This window comes from Phoenix dactylifera, chromosome 3 (assembly GCF_009389715.1).
Source record: "Phoenix dactylifera cultivar Barhee BC4 chromosome 3, palm_55x_up_171113_PBpolish2nd_filt_p, whole genome shotgun sequence".
NCBI classification, from domain to species: domain Eukaryota; kingdom Viridiplantae; phylum Streptophyta; class Magnoliopsida; order Arecales; family Arecaceae; genus Phoenix; species Phoenix dactylifera.
Genome location: NC_052394.1, coordinates 8,081,103 through 8,096,634, shown reverse-complemented (window position 1 = coordinate 8,096,634; position 15,532 = coordinate 8,081,103). Strand labels below are relative to the sequence as shown.

At 41.7% G+C, this 15,532-nt stretch overlaps 2 protein-coding genes across 3 annotated transcripts; both read right to left on the bottom strand.

Annotated features, from left to right (window-relative positions):
- Nucleotides 1–214: 214 nt before the first annotated feature.
- Nucleotides 215–1,611, bottom strand: LOC103720042 (protein DOG1-like 4). Its single transcript, XM_008809565.4, has one exon. It carries the CDS (start codon nt 1,188–1,190, stop codon nt 537–539), a length of 654 nt encoding a protein of 217 aa, XP_008807787.2. The 5' UTR covers nt 1,191–1,611; the 3' UTR covers nt 215–536.
- Nucleotides 1,612–3,626: 2,015 nt separating this feature from the next.
- Nucleotides 3,627–8,095, bottom strand: LOC103720029. 2 transcript variants are annotated; one of them, XM_008809545.4, is made up of 6 exons: nt 7,592–8,093; nt 7,289–7,503; nt 5,152–5,392; nt 4,987–5,072; nt 4,812–4,903; nt 3,627–4,450 (listed from the first exon to the last, which is right to left on the bottom strand). In XM_008809545.4, the coding sequence occupies exons 1-6, from the start codon at nt 7,907–7,909 to the stop codon at nt 4,182–4,184; spliced, it is 1,221 nt and encodes a 406-aa protein (XP_008807767.2). In that variant the 5' UTR covers nt 7,910–8,093; the 3' UTR covers nt 3,627–4,181. The 2 variants fall into 2 exon arrangements, 1 of the variants encoding a protein (XP_008807767.2); XR_005510968.1 differs by having other exon boundaries at nt 4,343–4,450; nt 4,590–4,903; nt 7,592–8,095.
- Between the last annotated feature and the right edge of the window lie 7,437 nt (nt 8,096–15,532).

Below are 15,532 nucleotides of genomic sequence, written 5' to 3'. Positions count from 1 at the left end.
CAAGCATTACAATGCTATTTTCTCTGAGGACCTAGATTGAAAATTATGCTGCTTCTCTATATAGTTTTCAAAATACCATATTTGAATTTAATGTGTAGCAAAACATCTAAACAGACATCTTTTTACAGACAGTGAGTCCTATGACATTCTGTTCGAACATGATAGAGTAATGAAATAGTTCGTATATTGTCAAAAGTATACACGTGTAGGAAAATTCTCAAAAAGTAGACACTATATATGTATAGTATTATATTAAAGCAACAGTACAACCCACAAGTTACTTTTGCTTGCATGGCCACTCCGGATATAGCCACTTGAATTTCCGTGGGGTTTAAAGGCTTATTCCTTGGGACAGACACAAACACAACGAACACCAGACCGAGCCCAAACGCATTGACGTATTCAAATAATATGAGCCCTCGAGGTTCGTACTGACCGATGGCATAACGAACGTACCCCCTTTAATAAGTTTCTGACGAGCCACGGCTTATTGTAACACCAACGGCTACGAGTAGTTTAAAAGACGCGAAGTGTTCTTAATCGCTGCTTCGGCCGTCCCTCCGCATCCCCCAGCGGTGGACGCGGAGGCGGAGCTGGGCGGCGGCGAGGAGGAAGTCTACCGTCTGGGCGGGGGTGAGGATATCGACGAGGCGGGTGACGGTGCGGGCGCGGAGGGCGTCGGCGGAGGCGAGGAGGAGCTCGAGGGAGCGCACCACCATCTCTGCCGCCTCCGCCCGGGCCTCCCCGTTCCGCACCCCTCGCGCTGCCGCCAGCACCTGCGGGAGCGCCATCGCCTCCTGCGCCCGGGCCATGTCCTCCGACAGCGCCCGCTCCGCCGACGCCGTCTCCCTCTGCAGCACCGCCACCGCCCGCCGCTGCTCCGGCGAGTGCGCGGCGTCTCCGTCGTCGTCGTCGTCGTCAAGGGAGCGGAGGAGGCGGAAGGCGATGGAGGGCTTCCATCCGGCGATCCAGAGGAAGGAGCGCTCGAAAGGGGTGAGCCAGCGGGGGGAGAAGACGCGGAGGACGTCGCGGGCGGCGAGGCGGGCCTTCTGGTGGTAGTAGTCCTGGTGGTGGGCGAGGGCACGGGCGACGAGGGGGCGGAGGACGTCGGGGCGGTCGCGTGGGGCGGAGAGGAGCTCGTTCTGGAGCTCCTCGAGGCCGGCTATCCAGGCGTCAAAGAAAGCCTCCATTGGGGGATTACCAGGGATCACAGGGAGCAGCGTCGGTGGAGCTCTGCGAGTAGAAATTTCGAGGATTTCTCTTCTCGTTCCTTCAGTCGTAAGGAGGCAATCTCCATGGTTGGAAATTTCGAGGTACGGTGATTGAAACTTGAGAGCGGTTTTCAGTTTTCCTTTCTTAGGGGGAGAGACACAGCGGCGGGCTGTGGAGGTCGTGGGGAGCGGTGGAGGGTGTCGTCACTCGCTCACCATTGCGGCTGCCGAATAGAGCAAATATTTGGGGGTTTTAAGGTTTGGGCCCCTGGCGTTTCCCAGGGGTCGGGACACCTTCTGCGGACGAAATACGGACAGGACTCGTTGTGTACTACCCATTGTTGAATAAGGAGGATTTTTAGTATTTGAAATCGATCTTGGAGCATGAATTAATATTATTTTTGAGCGAATTTTGTTCAGGTGATCCAGCAAGTTCGCTTCAGAATATAATAAAATCAAAATAAAATTTTAGCCAGCAAAACAAGTAAGATGAACTAAAATTCTTCTCGACATTACAAACCATTAAAAGAAAGGAGACTTTCAACACCTATGTCACTCGATGCTGATCTGTGGGCGGCTCTAGCTCTCCATCTTCGGGCCCACCGTTCCAAAAGAGCTCGCAGAGGCGCCTCTCTAAGTATATCGTAACGTTGATGTTAACAAAATAAAGAGTAGCAGAGCATCCAGACTCTTCAGGGTTGGCAGTATTTGGAATTCAAAGGACAGGCAGCCACCGAGAAAGAAGTAGGGTGTCTTATGTGACGGGTGCCATGTGATCTTCCTTCACATCGGACGGGCCCAGCTGGTCATCCAGGAACGTGCACTGATGCATAGAAATGATCTTATCTATTAATAATTTATTTTATTTAATTGATATCTATTGGAAGAATTATCATGGGAGTGGCAATAATTAGGAATTTAGAGTTATAGAGATATAATTTTGGGGGAAACATTTTCCTTGCTTCCAACTTAAAACCTTCTAAGTTGGAGAACGCAACTAATATCTATAGCCCAACTTGCTTATGGGCTGATAAAACTACTTTTTTGAAGCGTGGATTTCCTCTATAAAAATGAGTTTTAAAGTGGGTTAAATTTGATCCGATTATATCTGCCTTAAAGTCAAACTTTTATCGGATGACTTTTAACATAAAAATAATATCTGAAAATGTATCACCTAGTTGAAAAAGCTTTTCCGAGTAAATCCTTCTAATGACCCATTTATCTACGACACTGATGGAAAAATATTGGACATTTTGATCTCGGATTGGACTGACTTTCTTGACCTTGGTATTAGTTGAGGTGAACAACTTCGGAGAAGATCGAGTTACCCCTCTGCTCATGTTAATAAAAACCAACAGTTATGATAACGCTGTAGTCAATGCATATCGGCATAATTATCGTTGTGTATTGCTCATGTGGGATGGTTACGACATTGTTATCATACAGTCGACCATTACCATATAGATAAGATACGTCGTGCCAAATCAGGTAATGAATCAGTATGCTATCCTATATAAAAGGATAGCCCGAGAATCCTCATGTAAGCTCATTTGGAGAATCTTCTTTACAAATTTTCTTCATTTCACATTATTGCTATCTTCCTCACCTCGGTCTCATCCGACCTGATTCCGTTCGATTTTCACTAACCTCAAAGCAAGCCGAGCAACGCTCCGACCTTGATTTAGAATATAGTGGCAACAGGGCGCCTCTATGATAAGCCCATGATCAACCTAGATTACCCATTATTTATCTAAAGCTAACCCTTGATTTTGATCTTATATATAAGATAGTGTTTGACACATCTGACGCACACAAGAGAGATAACAAATGGTTGCCATCGTCCATCTGAATAAAGAGCTTCCTCCTATTGATTATCTTTTAGCTGCGGTTCCATTTTTTTCAGGTCCAATTTTGTTGTTTATCCCATGCTGATTTTACCGATTACTGGCAGAACCAACACACTGAACAAAGAGAGGGTTATCCATTCCAGATTTGTCCCACAGTAATCAAGATCAAATCATGTTGAAAGGTGACATGATATTTTCTCCTTATAGAGAAACTGCACGCTACACCGGATGCACTATGTTGCCGTACATGCCACTAATCACAACCGCTCATTCATGTAGAAGTGCACTAAAATACACGTTTAATGAGTAAAATCTATAGAAATAAGTATCTACGTGCATAATACAATCTCTCTTTTCTTGTGACTCTTCATCCATGTATAAATATCATCAAATAGGTTCTATGGGTTCATTATGTTCTCAATACCCGTACCGGCCCAGAGTGGTCATCAGTGGTTCCAGGACTTGAGAGATGGATTTTGGTAGGTGAAGCTTAAATAGAAAACTCCCACCAGTATGCAGTAAATTAAAATCTGTTAGCTGTTCTGGTTTCAGAATAAAAGAGGGAAGACAATTTAACACAGTGACATATAGTTAATTCATCTCAAACATCTAGAATTAGCCTGACATTTAAGTATATCAAGAGCATGATAAGTAGCCAACTTAAACATATTTTCTTCATCATCACTAGATATTATGTGGATAGACATCATTTAACATCAAAACAAAACCCAAAGGATGTGATACCCCTTTCTTTGCATCGACCAGCAACCACCCTCTCGTGCTGCCATCAATCACATCAGCTCGTGCTGCATCTGAACGCCATTGTCCTCTGCACCCTAGTTCTCTATCACAGTTCTCTTCTTTCAGGTCCATAAGCCCGCAGCCATCATATTCTACAACGTTTTCTTTCATAGAACGCCATATGCTATGGCAATTATCCATAGTAACTCCAAGGCATATATAAACTGTGGTTAGAGAAAAATGCACACCCAATTCCTTGCAAAATGGGATCAAAAGGCAGCAAGCAGTACATGGGGGCGTTCGTAATCAAAGCTTCTGGAACACGGGGTTGGATTGATACACCATTTGATCAGAAAGAGCCATGTACAGAACTCTGGAACCATCACCTCCCAGATGAATTGCGGTGGGAGAGGAAGAAACGGTAGTCTGGATGATCCACCCGTAGATGGCAAAGCCACCTGTCAGCAGATTGCAAAAGAGAACTTTCTAGCTGCCGCTCATAAAGCCCATTTTGGGTGCACATAGGACCCTTGAATTTGTACGAAGCAAGCCCAAATACAGGTAGTGGTATCTTCCCAGAGAGGTCAGCGGAGCTGTTGACATTCCTAATGTTACAAGAACCATAACTCTCAGGATATACATTGTTACCATCTGCCCAAAAACCAAGATACATGGATTAGCCAGATAATTTTGGTTATCAAGTTCTACCCTCTCTCTCTCTCTCTCTCTCTCTCTCTAATTCAGGTTTTAGATCAATAGTCAAAATTCAAAAGATCACTAGAATTCAGACCTTATTAAGGTTCACAATCTCGATATCGAATCTTGAACTAGTACCATATTGGCACAGTATTAGTATGCCTAATATGAAAGATGTTTTAGTGTATTAATACTCAGTATATGCCCCGTAAAAAGTATCAGTCCGGTATCGGCATGGGGTGGAACATATCGATATTGTGAACCTTGGGCCCATCATCTTGTATGTGATGTGAATCACAAAAACCATAGTCCTTACTTTTCATAAATGTGGACAGTGGGTGGAAGGTCAAAAAGCAAGCATCCAAATCCTGTAACGTGGGTCCCGTTGGTATCCTATATATCGGGTACCTGCAACCAACTCAAATACTAATATGATGCACATTCAAATGGAAATCAGTGGATATTAGTACCCAAAGATGATGAGGGAATACCAAGCTACAGAGATCCAACTGGAGGGAAGCAGATCACAACTCCTATAGGTCTTCAAATCAGGAAATTTACTTGCAAGAACTGAAATCTGCAACAAAGATTGGCAGCATCTGTTAGGTGAAATATGCATTTCTGCTTGATTGCAACTAAATTAAGAATAAACGTGCCTTGTCTGCTAAAGGTTGTCTTCCATATGGTGGATGATGCTCTAGGTACTCAAATACGGGTAGCTGCAGTTGGTTGCAAGTCTCACTATCATCACTAGAAAAACTTTCTTGGCCCACATGGCTGGTATTATTCAAGGATTCCCTTATACCTCGAACAAGTCTCTCAGTATCACTCTCACTACTGCCATTGCTGCTTGTGTCCTGGCAAATGTCAGCATCACTTTCCTCACCAGGTCGGCTTCTGTGAGAGCAAAGTCATTAAATACTTTGAACTAAAAGAAAAAAGATATCTCATTAAAACCCTAAGCAGATTTTATTTAGCAGATACAGAATGAACCTTGAATATTTGATGTGCAAATCTTTAAGGACAGAGAATTACTATTAGCAGCTAAAAGAGAACATCTAAAAAAGGTTATTACTGGGGATGTATTCATACTAGATTTGTGTGATTCATCCATCTTAGCAAAAAAAAAAAAAAAAGGTTGTTCCAAGAAGAAGAGAAAATATGATAACCTTCCCTGTAACACATCTTGTCAAAGGTGAATGGAATATGGATAGTCTTGTAAATGAACCATCCAATGAGATGGATTATATGGGGTAAACGCACAATGTGAATGTCAACCTGGAGCAATCATTCTTTAACACGCTATGGTGAAGTAGAACAACAAGAAGTAATAGAATGGTGAATCGGCCCGGACAGTTTGGGGCATGCTGAACTGGACCGGCCAAGAACTGAAATGGTTCAATGATCTGATTTGGTCCTGGAACCAAACTGGATTCAGTTATAAAAATCTTCCTCTCTCCTCTCTTCTAGTCCTCCTCGCCTCTCACGAGTCATGATTCCACCCATCTCTCATGATTCCCCTCGCTAGGGTTAGGGTTCCATCACTACCGCTATCAACGATGATGGAGACAATGATCATTCTTGGCACTTGATTCGGTCCCAAAACCGTTGTTGCCATTGTGGACAATGCTAGAGTTAGGGTTAGGGTTATGTTACCACCACCACCACTCTCTTTCTAGACACCACATTGACACTATCAAAGATGAGGACGAAGGGTACCAAGGCCTGGAGATCAGAGATCAGAGCTAGAAGGTATACCTGTCCCTCCCTCCCTCCCCTTCTCTCTCTCGCTCTCTCTCTCTCTCTCTCTCTCCCCCTCCCTCCCTCCCTCCCTCCCTCCTTCTCTCTGTTCCTCTCCTTCTCCCTCTGCCTCCTCTTCCTCTCCTTCCCTTGTACACACACAAAGAGATAATATATGTATTGAAACTAAGTAATGAAAGAGATGCTTTCCTCTTTAAATATTACAAAACATGATTTCATTTATTAAACTCAGCCCAAGTTTAAAATGTAGTCGGTTAGAGTATTTGCCATAACATCAAACAAGCAAAGATTTAGGTTTCACGGCAAATTCTATTGTAACTTTGACCTTTTGTATCCAATGTTACTTACACACTTGCATCCAACTGCATGAATGTGTCAGACATTCGGGTACCTATAGAATTAGCTATGTGCAGCTTTAAAAGATTTGTGGAGATCTAAAATATACCAACAATGAATTACACCATCCATTTTGACGTTAGAAGTGAGTAGGATAAGAAACATGGCTATTAAAAGGCCTCATAGACAATGCCTTCAAATTTTAATATATAAATATATATGATTATTCAAACTACAATATAGACAACTTTAAAGATACAGACAACTTAGATCAAAGATGCAATCCATCCTAGTATGTAAGAAAGAAGAGAGAAAAATCCATCCCAAAACAAGATGATCAAATAACAAAAAAGTTAGAGGTAGCACACAAAAGCAAACCAGAAACCATAACATAAACAAGATACAAAAAACCAATTTAGCGTCCATAGCATTGTAATATCAGTAACCAGTGTCAAAAAATCTATTTTCAAATGATCCACGAAAGACATAGAGTATACAAGATTGCTCTCAACACTCCACAAGGGATATAACTAATGAACAGTTTTCCCTCTTTTCTTCTCGTTCATGAGTGACAAAATAACAGATATCTATCATTCGACAGAGCATATAGCCATAGAGAATCACTCAAGATGACAGACAGCAGATAACGAACACAGTTTTTAGCATACTATAGTTATAGCAGAGACCCAATCATACCTTGCGTTCAAGCTAGGCCTCGATGGATCCACGAACAGCTGGATACCGGACAAGAACGGCACATAGTACTGGATTACACTGTCGCTCCCATTCAAAACCAACGGCACCCCCGCTCCATAAGCACTCCACTCCCTGAATGACTCCCAAAGGTCTCCAAGATTAAAATACGGGCCCAACTCCACCTCATCGCAATTCCTGCACCCCCTCACGCTCGTCTGCCACCAGCCAACCCTCCAATTTACCAAAGAAAGAGGCAGAAAACAAAGAAAGGGAACACCTTTGAACTAACAAACCGAGTTTAACCTTGGGGAAGTACTGAGCGGGCACGAACGGGGTGGTGGACTGGAGGAACCGCTCCAGGTTCCCGGCAGGCGGCTCCAGTCTCGGGGACGGAGACGAGGGGCCCGACGATGAAACCGAGGTCTTGGACGAGGAGTCGTCCGATTCAGCCGGCGACGCCGCCGGTGAGAGCGGCCGGGCCTTCGCCGTCCTTCGAAGAGATTGCTGCTTCTGCTCTTGCAGGACTTGCCGCTTCTGCTGGAGCTTGCAGCGGATGGCCGGAGGGTTGTAGAAGCGATTGACTCCGTGGCCGCCAGCGGAGGAGCCGCCGGAGAGGACCATTTCCGAGAAGGAAGGAGAAGGGAGAGAGAGATCGAAACCCTAGAGTTCTCAATGGAGTTCTTTGTTCGAGGGCGGCGGCGATCGGGAATTCGAGTGGGAATTAGGGTTTTTATCAGGTGGTTTTGGATCTAGCAATGGTGGTGCGAGGGCGACTGAGTTTTTCCGATTCCCGTTTCCTCCGTTTCCTTTTTTGGCAGAGAAAAGGTTCAAAATAAAAGAAAGGGAAAGAAAGAAAGAAACGGACGAGTTGGTATCCCGTCACTGCTCACCGACAGCGACCACGGCGAAGAGCCGTGCAGTCTCCGACACGTAAGAAAGGCCTGTGCTCTTGTTCGGAGGTTGAGCCCACTTGCGGTGATCGGAATTTTACGGACTGTTTTTTTTTTTGACTTGGGAAACGTGGTTTTCTTTGGTTTGCCTGCACGTTAGCCATCCGACGAAGACACCAATTAAATGACGATCATGAAGGACTTTAAAGTCAAAACAGAATGAGCCTTTTATTAAACTTATAGGGTCTTTATACACGTGGATTGATGTTGTCCGTACATCAAGGGATGAAAAGCCGATCTAGCGGTTGAAAACTTTAATAATGGTAGAGGAAGGCCGTTCGGCTGGTTTATTAATTTAAAAGTAGGAGACCGTTTATATGGGTCCACCATATAAATTAAGAGAGCTATTTTGATGAAGATCTAACGGCTGGCTTTATCTTTTTCGTTACTCACTTGGACGATTCTGAGCTTCACGGTGTGGCGGTACGCTTACCTCCGTTTGTTGGAGCTTGATCAAATGATCACTCCCGGCCCTGACCCATCTCGAGCCGGACGGATGGACCTCCGGTTCAGAATCAGGTACGAGTCCAAAGGCAAATCCTACATAAGATGTTGCTCGGAACGCAAGTGCAGTGAAAAATAGATGAAGGTATGAGACTGGTTCTTATAATTCCAATTTGATTCTAACCTAATTGGTTAAGTGCATAAAATATATAATCTTAGTCTTGTACTCTTTGGTTTCTTTTACAAAGTTAATTGCTTGTATTTTGAAATTATATTATTCATGAGTTATCACTCCTTAGATATGTTATTGTACATAGTGCGGGCCAGAATTTAGGCTTGAACACTCCAAACCGGCCCGGTCCGATATTGTCACCTGGACCAATCTGACCGGCGTTTGGTAAGCTCAGCGTTTCGACGGCAGCCTCATGTCGTAAGAGGTGAGCTGATCCACTGAGGGGCATTTTCGTCATTTAGATACGAATGACGGAAATCGAAAGGAGGGTGGTTCTATATACACCCCCCCTATTGCTCAGGACACCCCCCAAAAATTAAAAAAAAATTAAATACTCTCTACACCCCCCCCATTTGCTAAGGACACCCCAAAAAATTAAAAATTCCTAAATTACCCCCCACCCTCCCCACCCCCTCACCTAAATTGCTCTCTACACCCCCCAAACCCCCCACCCCGCTCTTCCCCTCCAAAACACCTCGCCAACGCCCAAAACCCCCCGTTCCCCCTTCTCCCTCTCGTCGCCGGCATTCTCCCGATCTCCGACCACCTCGCCGGCTTCTCCCGGAACCACCTCGCCGGCTTCTTCCGAAATTTTTTTTTTCACAGTTCGTGCTCCGTTCGGCACTGGATCGCCGAACAAAAGGCTTCTGTTCGGCTGAACAGTGCCGGACAGAAGCCTTCTGTTCGACACTGTGCAGCCGAACAGATCTGTTCGGTTGAGGGTTGCCGAACAGAAGGCTTCTGTTCGGCACTGTTCAGCCGAACAGAAGCCTTTTGTTCGGCGATCCAGTGCCGAACGGAGCACGAACCGTGAAAAAAAAAATTTCGAAACAAGGTGGAACACGTACCTTTGCGGCCGATTCTTCGTCCCAAATCACTAGTTGCTTGTCCATGCTTCGAATGGGGCTTAAATCTCCTTCAAAGATCGCCTAAACGATGTAAATGGATCGAGGGGTTTAAGGGGGGTTTGAGGGGTGTTTTTTTTTTTCTTTTCAAAACGAAACGGAGGAGGAGGAAGGGGGGTGTATGAGAAAATTTCAAGGGCAATATGGTAATTACACTAAAAGGTTAGTTTGGGTATTTTTTTTTTTGGTTTTTGGGGGGTGTCCTTAGCAATAGGGGGGGTGTATATAGAACCACCCTCGAAAGGACGCTATCGCGATCCCTTGTAATAAATAATCATCCAAAAACTTCGACAATATTACGGAAAGATCGTTCCCATTTATTTGAAGGGGGGTTTTCGGAGTGGTACTCAGTACTCTTGTCAATATGCAATAAAGGAGCAAACGTTTTAGATTTTACGGATAGGGGATCCGATAGGAGTAAGGACTAGTAAAAGTGGCAATTGGATAAGATAAGATAATAAGATATGGATCAGAAAATAAGGTTCGAATTGGATTGGATAAAAGATAGAATATAAATTCGTCAATCTAAATTCAAATTATTTATTAAATATATCAAAAATTTGGACTTGAACTCATCTATTTTATTAAACATGTAACTTTATCTGACCTATAATGAGTTAAATCAAGTTAATTAGGTTAACAGTTAAGCATTAACATCTCCAAGGATTAGTCCACATCCGATGTTGATAGGCCATCTCTCATTTGCCGACCGAGGCCTCATCTTTTAATTGGATAATGATAGAATTGAGAGAAGCCCTAGCTTTCATTACTTCTTAATAAATTGATGGTGAGATTCGCTGTATAAGTCCTCTTTGTTTTATATTGATGTATCCATCTAAATGATGCGGTGTGTTCACCAAATCAATAAAAAATGGTCCACCTTGTGCGATATTGTTTGGTGGCCACATCTTGGTTCCGTGAATGTGGCATTGGATTATCCTCACCATTTTTTTAAAAAAATATGGTTTTGGATTATAGGACACTATAGGAGATAAGTGGGGCACTAAGGAAGTGGGGGTGGCGACGATACCTTTAGATAATCCTCTTCGTAGAATTCTAGAGAAATATTTGCGATGATTTGGTGACACGTAGACACAAATAAAAAAAGTAAAAAAAATATGAAAAAGTAAAAGTTGTTGACAATCCCATTGACTTGTGCATCTGTTTGTCACCCAATCAAATCAAGTTAATATTAAGCAATAATTGGAGTTATTAGTAAACATGAGTAAGCCAAAAAATACTTTTTGAGTTTTTTAATTCTAGACTGAGTTCGCTTTAATACCATTTATAATAATTCAAAATTTCATTCAAAAAAAACCAGCCAAAAGATATTTTTAGAGTTTTTTAGTCATGTATAAATATGCAAGATTTTTTTGGCGAATAACCGATGCAGAATTAAACACATTGGTACTTGAGCTTGTAGAGTTTTCTTTCAATGGATTTTAGTAGTTGATGCAAATATTGCTTCCCGAAACCTCGCATTCTTAAACAAAATAGCTAGCCCGAGTGCTCCCAATATGATGCAGAGAACTTGCACCGGCAGTATCCATAGATGACAATGCAATGATAAAACTCAATTTTGAGACTAATGGTATGCTTTTAAGGAATGAATTTACACAGGAAATTCTTTATGGGTAAAAAAAAAACTTCAGCGTCAATTTGGGAGAAATGATGTGGGAGAAGTGACTTTTCTTAAGATTATGAAGGCTTTCTTGTCTGCATATTATTTTCCAGGTTACAATTTCTCCATATAGTTACATAGAGAAGAAAAAATGATAGATGAATTACCTAATTCCATGACTTGGGTCGCAGGTGACATTGGATATGAAGACATTTCTTGATCCCGGAACAATGGAGATGCAATCGTCACCGGTTCCAATAATTGAATCAACAATATTAATGTGATTCGTAATTCGGACGTGAATGCCTTGCTATTCACCAGATTTAGTCATACACCACCGAGTTTTTGACTACGTCGAACTTTAGCGTCTGCCACAGCAGCTTAATTATCACTTCACTGATCAAATTATTCTACAAACATGAAAGTGAAAACCAATTCTTTGTGGGCACATGAAAGATAGCATTTTTAATGTTTATTTCAAGATTTTTTTTAAAAAAAAACAACATTTAATCTTTAGAAATTCGGAATTCTATGAGTTGGGAAGGAAAAGTGTGTGTACTGTAAAAATTTATACGAGCGTATATTTAGTCCCACATAGGGTATGTGCTTATGTAAGGTTAAGGTTCTAAAATAATATTTTTTGACTAGCTTTTTTGAATGATTTTCTAGATTATTATAAATGGTATTAGAAAACTAGACCTATGGCTTATGTACACTAGGGAATACTGCAACATGAATCTATTATGAGAGATTACACGTTGATATAGTATTTGTGATTGGATTTAAATGAATTTGGACATAAACAGAGAGAACATACAGATCCCACATAGGGTATGTACAAATTAAATCTTAAATACTTATATAAGGCTAAAGAATTCAAATAACATGTTCTTGCTGATATTTTTGGATGAGGTCTTAGGTTGTGACATAACCTATAAATGATGCTAGTGAAGAGGGAAACGCTCAGTTCAAGCCACTGAACTTGATCCAGAATCATCAGGGAAGTCCTCCATCTCAAGAAGAGCCTTCACCATTCCCTTGATCTTGACAGCCGGAGATATTCCAGTTTCGCATGGACCTTTGAACTCTACCGGACCGAGCACAAAGGTCCCTTCAAGGACCAAAAAGGTTGCATTCCCTTTGAACTTGCATGCCTCCATCCAAGCAACCAAGAAAGCCAGGCATAAAAACTAGGATAGGAAAATTGTTCTAGGACATGGATACTTGAAAGAATGTCTATGTTCCAGACTGAAAAAGAGAGAGAGAGAGAGAGAGAGAGAGAGAGAGATTTTGTAAAGCTACAATTAGAATATTTCACTATATTAAGTCATATACTGCTGCTGAATTATTCAATATTTTTTTTAGGTGAAAAAAAATGTTACTAAATATTAGCAATATTATATTTGTGAATACATGTCTATTTATATGCGTATGTCTCTATGTGTACTTCTAAACAATTAGGCGAGAAAAAAACTATGTTGAAGAGAAAATAGAAGAAAATTTGTTATTCTCTTCCTATCTTCTCAAGTTGCCTGATCACCTAATTTAAATCGATAACAACAACAGTTTGGAAGCTTAAAATTCTAGCAATCTTGTTCATACCTGCACAAAAAGGTATGTTAATATGTTCCAATGTTAAAGTATGCCACTAACATTTATTTATAAATGTTAGCTCAGACCTATACTTCGCCTTCTAGCTCAAGCCACATCTAAAGACTTGGCCAAACAGAGAGCTTAGTTTGATTAGAAAGTAAGAGCTCAAGCTTGCATTGAGATTTTGCATGTTTAAGTGATTTATGAGCCAATGTCAAGTATGTATATATGAGCCTAGCTTGAGCTTGAGCAAAACTTAAACCCTCATGCAGGGCCGGCCCAACCCTTAGGCGACTGAGGCGGTCGCCTAAGGCTCCGGCCCAAAAAAGGCCCATCGCAGAAAAGGCTTTAAAGACAAAATGGAAAAAAAAAAAAGGTCCTCTTGCAAGTTCACCTTAGGCCAACCTATTGCATGAAAGGCCTTACAGACAAAATGGCCTTAGGCCCCCAAATACATTAGGCCGCTTCTGCCCTCATGCTCAATCTTATACTTAAAAGCCTAATCTTGCAATCCTACTTAAGCTAAAACAATTTTGTTCTCTGAGAGAGAGAATTTTAGAAAGCATCACTTACTTTACCATTGTCTTTCTCCCAGGCGTTGCTCCAAACTGGGTTACATCGAAAACCCGAGGGTTGGCACAGACTATGGTGACAAAAGAGTACTATTACCGCCGAATCTAGACCAAAGTGGGAATGCAGCTCAGACGATCCTAAAGTCTACTAGAGAAGAGTTAAGTAGGATGGTTGAGAAATCAGGTGCTCGTCTCCTCTGCTAGGTGGCCTGCAAAAAGTTCACTTGCCAGAGAGTTTCTGATGGAGGACCCTCCGATGCTTAAGACAGAACATGGAAGTGAGAGGGTTTCAACAGAAAGTCGCTCTATGACTGATATTGTTTATATGTATGTTGTGTATTGTATACTGTGTATTTGAGGTCTCTGGATTGCCAACCCTTTATATAGGAAAGCCAGTTTTGTCATTATCTGGGCCGACATGGCATATAATGATGGCTAGGCAACGACCGATGGTACGATCGTGATGCGGAGGTCAGTCTATATGGATGGCGTGTGGCGCAAGCCTAACGCAGAACGTGGTGCTGCCACGATTGCGGACTAACAGAGCTATCGGTTGTTAGGATTGTTAATCCTTGTAAACGCATGCTAATTATTCTCCTCGGTTGGTGGTTCCTCGATTAGTTTGCTCCTCGGTTGAGGTAGAAGTCATTTGCCTCGGTTTATATCCGAGGTCAAGAATGTCAGTCTAGTCCAAAATTGATATACAATATTTCCCCCATCAAGTACAAATAACATAGAGGAAGCTGCTCTAAGGCCAATGGTTTTGCAAACATAGGGGAGTGAAGTCATGATGTATCTTTTAGCACAAGAGACAGGAATGGCTCGTGTATTTTTTTTTTCTTTTACATCTATACAGAGTTCGTCATACCGGCCCAAAATGAATAATATGGAGCATACCATGTTGCATAAGTTTGGTACCAATATCCATATGGAAGGCGTACCAATAATCAGTATACCAAAAAAATTTTGTCCCTTATCTTTATCGATATAGTACCAGTATGGCATCGGTACGAGATATAGTACCATAATACCAAACCTTGATACAAACCTTTTTCTCTACCTGCTTGCGCTATTCATATGGTAGGGAAATGAATCAATAACTTCTGCTATTGTTATAACGTTACAACGAACGCTTCTCTGTGTCAATGTCCTTTTGAACGCAAGCGAGAGTAACTTCGAGAACCACTAATGGTTTATAAATGATGCATTAATAATAGTTGCAACCTGCAACATTAGGCCATAAACTATGGTTATGTTTTCTCAAAAAACTATGGATATGAAAGAGTCATAGGGTTAGATTATGGAAAATATATAAAAATAGATATCAAGTATGTTTTCTTAGATTTAGATCATCGGATCTAAGGAATGGGCAGTCTCATATACAATGGAGATATTGCATTATCACCGCACCCAATTTAGGACCCAATCTAAGGTCGGATGATCTTATGGCCATTTGGAAATTAAATTTAGGAGGAGTAGATTTAATTTATTTGTAATTCTGAACGGCCCCTGCTTTGTATTATCACTGGACTTGACTCCCATTCATGGCTTTTGGGTGCCATTTATGCAACTTAGATCGAGGCTTTTGTAACGCTCAATGGTTGTAAGTTGTGTTGGTTACAACTCCGGCTAACTCTTAGCAATGAGTTGGTGAGGTTACCATGGGCTCAAACCCTTGACCACAAGGTTAAGAGCCTTGCGCTCGACCGACTAAGCTAGATGGGCTAGCTACAAGTTAGTAAAGTTTATTTTCAAAATTTTACAAATTTGCTTGCATTCAATATAAACAAAAAATGATCATATCGTGATTTATGAAATTAATATCAAAAATTAAATTACAAAATAGAATGCATTCATATTTGTCTATTTAAAACCACTATTTTTGGAATGTATGGTCGGTTTAAATTAGCAACCACTATCATATGTT